Below are 7566 nucleotides of genomic sequence, written 5' to 3' on the forward strand. Positions count from 1 at the left end.
CGCTAGCCAGCTTCTGCCTCTCGGCCACCCGTCCTCTCTCGCCCAAGCTGCCTAGGAGGCGCGCCTCTGCCGCCTTCTTGCCGCGCTTGCTCCAGCCTTGCCCAGTCCTGCGGCCTTACAGGGCCGAACCTCACCCTGCTCTGCGGAAGGGAGGCCTCCACCTTCCTCCACGCCTTCCTCCCTGACCGGCACCATGCACCGCGTTGCCGTTTCCAGCATCGACGATCTATTCCCCAGTGCTCTGACACCAGCTGAATTAGTGCGAACCTACTCGTTAAGGGATTAGCCCAGAGAGACTGCCCTCCCTTCACCAGCCACAAGCGGGGTGCCCAGAATGTCCACATTTCTACCCTGCCCACTAGAAACTGAGGGATTGCCACAGCTCCCCTGAGGTTCATCAATTCCCTGGGACGACACAGCACTCAGGGAGACACTTTACTATTAGAAGATTATTGTAAAGCACACAACTCGGGGACAGCCAAGTGGAAGAGATGCGCGGCACGGGGGTTGAAGGGCGGGAGTGCAGCCCTCCCAGCACCTCTGTGTGCCCACCTGCCTGGAAGCTCTCTGCACCCTGTTTAAGGGGTTTGTATCCAGGTTTCATTATGTCATTGGCCATTGGTGATTGAATTCAACCTCCAGCCCCTTTCCCTTCCCGCAAGGGGAGTAGGGATGTGTTGGGACTGAAAGCTACAACCCTCTGATCACATGGTGTGTTGCACCAGCCCCACCCTGAATCCATCCTAGAGCCCACAAATAGCCATCTCATTAGCATAAACTGTGATTTGATTAAGGAACTCATGAATAACAAAAACACTCCTATCGTCTAGGAAATTCCAAGAGGTTTAGGAGTGCTGTGTCAGGAACTGGGGACAAAGACCGAATAGATTTTTTACACCAAACTCCCTAAACCAATAACCCAGTCTAACCGTGAGAAAAACATCAGACAAATCCCAGCAGAGGGGCCATTGTACGAAATAGGGAGCCAACCTAAACTCGGCCAAGGTTGTGAATGTTGTCAGAATCAAAATGGTGGAGTCATTTGTGTTAAAAGAGAGAGGGGAAAAAATGACAAATAGAGCTGGGGAAAGCCATGAAGAGGATTCTTCGTAAATGCCTGATGTCACAAATGCTCGTGAAAGACCAACACCGTCCACAGAGGCCATGTCAGCCTTCCCAAAAGAAGACTTCTGCCAGTACATCTGCCCAGCAATAGCCTGTCCACCCTCAGACAGGTATCACCCTGATGGATACTTGTTGCTGAGGCTAATGATCAAAAACAATATGTAGTCCTCCTCATTTTTTCTTTAAAAACCTTTGTCTTCCTTTACCTCCCTGAATACACACATAGCTTAATATGGCCCACATGGTCCCATTGCAACGCCCTGTTCCCAAGTATCATTTTCTTTTAGAGAACCTCTCTGTTTGTTATGGAGGTTGGCAAGGTCACCAAAACCAAAGAGAGTGTGAGGAACTGCCCCAGCCAAGAGTCATCTAAGGAGACATGATGGTTAAATATAAGTGGTGTGCTCAATGGGACCCTGGAACAGAAAAAGGACATTGGGAGAAAATGGAGGAAATTTAAATAATATACCAATAATATCAATAATATAATGTACCAATGTTGGTGTATTAATTGTTAACAAATGTGCCATACTAATGAAAGATACAAATATGAGGAAACTGGTTTATGGGAACTCTCTGCACTATCTTGCAAATTATCTGTAAATCTAAAACTACTCTAAAAATAATGCTTTAAAAAAAAATTAGGGCCCAGTGTCATGGGCACACCTGTAATCCCAGCACTTTGGGAGGCCAAGGTAGGAGGATCACTTGGGCCCAAGAGTTTCAGGACCAGCCTGGCTAACACAGCGAGACCCCATCTCTTAAAAAATAAATAAATAAATAAATAGCCAGGCATGGCAGTGTGCGCCTGTAGTCCCAGCTACGCGGGAGGCTGAGTGAGGAGGATCTCTCGAGCCTAGGAGGTCAAGGCTGCAGTGAGTCGTGATGACGCCACTGCACTCCTGCCTGGGCAACAAAGCAAGACCCTGTCTCAGAAAAGACAAGAATCATAAATAAATAAACAAGTAAACTAGAAATAAGCCAGATGTGGTGATGCATGCCTATAATCAGTTATTCGGGAGGCTGTGGTGGGAGGATAGCTTGAGCCCAGGAGTTCAAGACCAGCCTAAGCAACATGGCAAGACTCCCTCTGAAAATAAAAGGAAAAACAATTACAAAGATTTAAAAGCCCTTCAATTTTGAGGATCCACCTTCTTTAAACGGCAGAGGGAGAAAGGGCGTAAATTGAGTGACATTCACTGGAATTAGGAGATCCAGAGTGGAAATTTCCAGAAATCCTGGTGAGAAGAAAGGAATAGCCATAGCAGGCCCTGAGAATAGAGAGCTTCCCAGCCAGATCAGATCCATCCCATCCTTCTCCCACCTCCACTCCCCCTCCCCTGGCACCAAGGGGGTCCCCAGAGGGAGCAGAAACCTTCAAACACTCCCCTTCCTGCAGACAGGCAGCCCCAGCCCTGACCACAGCTGGCTGGACTTGGAATGAAGCTTGAAGGACTGATAAATACCTAGGACTGGACACACTAGTTTCTGAATTGAGAAGAAGTTTGTGATTTAAAGTGATCTTGGCCGGGTGCAAATGGCTCACACCTGTAATCCCTGCCCTTTGAGAGGCTTAGGCGGGCAGATCACCTAAGATCGGGAGATTGAGACCAACCTGGCCAACACAGCGAACCCCCATCTCTACTAAAAATACAAAAATTAGCCGGGCATGGGGGCGTGCACCTGTAATCCCAGTTACTCAGGAGGCTGAGACAGGAGAATCACTTGGGCCCAGGAGGTGGAGGTTGCAGTGAGCCAAGATTTCACCACTGCACTCCTGCCTGGGCCATGGAGCAAGACTCATCTCAAAACAAACAAACAAATAAAGTGACTTTAAGATTGTCCCCAACCTAACATGAGCAGAAAAGTTTTGGGTCTGTGTTATGAGTTCAATTGTACCCTCCTGAAAAAGCTACGTTAAAGTCCTAAAGGCTCGCATACTTGAGAATATGACCTCCTTTGGAAACAAGATCGTTGCAGATATAATTAGTTAAGATGAGGTCACACTCACCTAATATGCCTGGCATCTTTATAATCAAATGGATATGTGGCGACAGAGACACTGGGAGAATGCCATGTGACGACAAAGGCAGAGAATGGCCTGATGCTGCAAACCACTGAAGCGAGGAAGAAGCGAGGAAGAAGCGAGGAAGAAGAGAGGAAGAAGCGAGGAAGAAGAGAGGAAGAAGCGAGGAAGAAGAGAGGAAGAAGAGAGGAAGAAGTGAGGAAGACCTGAGGAAGGATCCCCCACAGGTTTCAGAGGGAGCACAGCCCTGCTGCCACCTCGATTTTGAACTTCTAGGCTGGAGAATTGCGAGACAAAATTCTGTTGCTTTAAGCCACCCTATTTGTAGTACTTTGTTGCAGAGGCCCTGGGAGTCTAATTCATCTCTATTAGCGTTTTCATGGGGGCAAGTGAAGATACTCTCTACTGGATACATTTTAGAGATGATAGAAGATAAAGCTGTGTTTGTCAGGCCCTGTGACTTACAGGTACAATGCACCAGTTACTCAACTGTCCTGTGATCTAAATCTCTTTAAGGGACCAAGGAAGCTTACCAGGCCCCTGGTAAGGAAACCTAGGCCCATAGGTGGTACCAAAACAAAAGGGACCCCGCACAGTGGTGAAAACCTCCAGCACACCTTCTGGGAACTTGCCCTGCAGATACGGTCATCTGTGTGCAAAATGGTGTATGTGTGTACAAGGTTATTCACTGAGGCCTTGTTTGCAATAACAGAAGGTTGGAAACCACTACACATCCAATAGGTATGGAAGGCAAATAAGTATTTGTACTCCATGCACTGGAAGACTGTGCAGCTTGGCCGGGCATGATGGCTCACGCCTGTAATCCAAGCACTTTGGGAGGCCAAGGCGGGTGGATCACAAAGTCAGGAGTTCGAGACCAGCCTGACCAACATGGTGAAACCCCCATCTCTACTAAAAATACAAAAAATTAGGCAGGCTGGTGGTGCGCGCCTGCAATCTCAGCTACGCGAGAGACTGAGGCAGGAGAATCGCTTGAACCCGGGAGGCGGAGGTTGCAGTGAGCCGAGATCGCACCACTGCACTCCAGCCTGGGCGACAGAGCGAGATTGCGTCTCAAAAAAAAAAAGACCGTGCAGCTCTTAAAAACTGAGAGGAAGCGAAGCCCGGTAAGACTGCGGCGGCGCAGCGCGTGCATTGTTGCGGATCCGGGACGGTGGCCCGGGGGCGTCTTGGTCTTCCTCACCGCTGCGAAATCGCGTCACCTACAGCTACTGGCGGGTTCAGGAGGTGCTGAAGCACGCCAAGCACTTCCGGCGGAGGAGGGGGTGAGGGGGAAATTGCTGCTACAGGTTGGCGGTCAGAGCCGGGACTCGAGCCTTTGTGAAATGCACCAAAGCCCGAAACCTGAAGAAGAGGATCACGAGGACCCTCTGGATTAATCGAATTACAGCTGCTACCCAGTCACATGGCCCGACGTATCCAGCGTTCACTGGCAATTTAATTAAGTGCCAGGTGGAGTGCCACAGGAAAGTCCTAGCGGATCTAGCCATTTACGAACCAAAGACTTCTAAATCTTCGACTGCCTTGGCCAATAGGAGGCGACAGGAAGAATTTGCTGCTGCCTTAGGGGATGGGAAGGAGCCCGAAGGCATTTTTTTCCGGAATGGTGCAGTACCGCTGAGGACCGTTGCTGTATTGATTATGAAAAGACACAGAGTAATTTGCAAATTATTTGATTTGTACTTGTGTTTATCCACAATTCCAGTAACAGGCATGAGGGAAGCCCCCTTCTTTCTGGGACAGAGCCTCACAGATGACTTCTGTGTTTCGTGTGAATGAAACTCAAACATTGTTCAAAAAAAAAAAAAAAAAAAATTGGGAGGAAGCAAGAAAGAAAAAGAGTAAGGGAGCTCTTTGTATACTAACAGAGAAATAGAAATATCTGGAATACAGTAACCTGCCTTTTGTGTAAAAGGCAGGGAGGCTGATAAGAAAATAATATAACTGTATTTCGGCCGAGTGGGGTGGCTCACACCTGTAATCCCAGCACTTTGGGAAGCCAAGGCAGTCAGATCATCTGAGGTCAGGAGTTCCAGACCAGATTGGCCAACGTGGTGAAACCCGTCTCTACTAAAACTACAAAAATTAGACAAGTCTGGTGGTGCATGCCTGTAATCCCAGCTACTCAGGAGGCTGAGACAGGAGGATCGCTTAAACCTGGGAGGCGGAGGTTGCAGTGAGCTGAAATCGTGCCACTACATTCCAGCCTGGGCAACAAGAATGAAACTTTGTCTCCAGGGGAAAAAAAAAAAAAAAAAGGAAGTATTGTATTTAGCCAGGTGTGGTAGCATCTTCCTATATAGTCTCAGCTGCTTGGGAGGCCAAGGCAGGAAGATCACCTGAGCCCAAGAGTTCTAGTCCAGCCTGGGCAACATAGTAAGCCCCCCATCACTACAAAAAGAAAAAGAAAATCTAACTGTATTTGCTTATATTTGCATAAAGGACCCTACAGCATGCACTAGAAGCTTTTAAGAGTGAGGGGACATGGGGGAATGGAATGGTGGCAGCAGGGAAGGGGACTTTTCACATATCACTTTTTATGCTGTTCTATTTTTGAACCATGTTAACGCATGATCTACTAATAAAATGAAATTAAAAGTAAGGAGAATGTCCAGAGAGCAGATTTCCTATAATGAGGGGCACTTTGGATTTACTGATTAACAAGCGACTGTGGAAATCCTAGAATGCTAAACTAAGAGGTTAAGAGTTGATTTGGGGATCATTGGATGTTTTGAGCCAGGAAGTAGCGTCAGGAAGAATCATCTAAAGGGAGTGTATAGTCTAGATCAGAAGGAGGAGAGACCCAAATGGGAAGGCTGTGGCCCTATTCAGGTGTGAAATGATGAGGCAAGGAACAATGATGGCAGTGAGCTGGAAATAGAGGTTTTCAAGAAAAATCTACACACCAAAAAAGACCAGCTGGCCAGGCGCGGTGGCTCACACCTGTAATCCCAGCACTTTGCGGGGGTCAAGGTGAGTGGATTACTTGAGGTCAAGGATTCAAGCCAGCCTGGCCAACATAGTGAAACCCGGTCTCTACTAAAAATACAAAAATTAGCCAAGTATGGTGGCGCACGCCTGTAATCCCAGCTACTCAGGAAGCAGAGGCAGGAGAATCACTTGAACCAGGAAGGTGGAGGTTGCAGTGAGTCGAGATCGCACCACTGCACTCCAGTCTGGGCAACAGAGCAAGACTCCATCTCAAAACAAAAACAAAAACAAACAGCTGAACTTCTTACATATCAAGTGCATGCTGCTTGAAATAAATGGGTCACAGAAGAAATTTTTGTCACATAGGTGTGTCTACTTGCTTTTGGCATATAAAATATTGTGAAGGCTGCTTACATTTTAGACCTTTATATTGATCTGGATTTGGAATTTACAATGACATCATAATGTATATTTCAGCTTCCCAGACAATAGACTGGCTAGTTTGATTTTCTCTTCTATGTCCTTATGCTTAGGCACACCATTTTAGAGTTGTTTGCTAAACTTACCAATTTCTTTTTTCTTTTTTTTTTTTTTTTTTTTGGAGATGGAGTTTCACTCTTGTTGCCCAGGTTGGAGTGCAATGGCGCAATCTCGGTTCAAGGCAACCTCTGCCTCCCGAGTTCAAGCGATTCTCCTATCTCAGCCTCACAAGTAGTTGGGATTACAAGTGTGCACCACTACACACAGCTAATTTTGTATTTTTAGTAGAGATGGGTTTCTCCATGTTGGTCAGGCTGGTCTCAAACCCCCGACCTCAGGTGATCCGCCCACCTCGGCCTCCCAAAGTGCTGGGATTCCAGGAGTGAGTCACCCCACCCCCCACCCGATAGCTTACCAAATCTAATGCTACTTTCTGTTCAGTTTGGTGAAAACCTTTGGCTCTGTCTATGGTAAATATTCCAACTTATACTCATAAAAACATCCATCCATGCCCCCTGTCTATTTTTTTTTTTTTTTTTTTTTGAGACAGAGTCTTGCTCTGTCGCCCAGGTTGGAGTGCAGTGGCACGATCTCCGCTCACTGCAAGCTCCGCCTCCCGGGTTCACGCCGAGCCTCCCAAGTAGCTGGGACTACAGGTGCCCGCCACGGTGAGCCAAGATGGCACCACTACACTCCAGCCTGGGCAACAGAGTGAGACTCTTTCTAAAACAAACAAACACCTAAATATAGAATTTTCAGCTGGATGCAGCGTACTCCAGAATAACCACTATACTTCCCAGCCTCCCTTGCTATTCAGTGTGGCCTTGTGACAAGTTCATAATAGGATGTGAGCAAAAGTGAGGTGTTGGATGTTTAGCTCTTATCCTGAAAGGGAGGGTGCTATGTACTCACTGTGGTTTGAATGTCTCCCCCAAATTTGGAAACTTAATTGTCTTCTTTTTTTTTTTTTTTTTTTTTTTTTT

General features: G+C 47.2%; 1 protein-coding gene across 1 annotated transcript in view; it reads left to right on the forward strand.

Moving 5' to 3' along the window:
- Positions 1 to 193: 193 nt before the first annotated feature.
- Positions 194 to 7566, forward strand: part of RIPPLY3 (ripply transcriptional repressor 3) — a 47277-nt gene continuing 39904 nt past the window's right edge. Inside the window, 3 exon segments of the mRNA XM_011987752.1 lie at positions 194 to 259; positions 2335 to 2366; positions 4462 to 4778. Of these exon segments, the coding sequence (XP_011843142.1) occupies positions 194 to 259; positions 2335 to 2366; positions 4462 to 4778 (415 nt within the window).

The sequence above is a fragment of the Mandrillus leucophaeus genome, unplaced genomic scaffold, assembly GCF_000951045.1.
Source record: "Mandrillus leucophaeus isolate KB7577 unplaced genomic scaffold, Mleu.le_1.0 Scaffold315, whole genome shotgun sequence".
NCBI lineage: Eukaryota > Metazoa > Chordata > Mammalia > Primates > Cercopithecidae > Mandrillus > Mandrillus leucophaeus.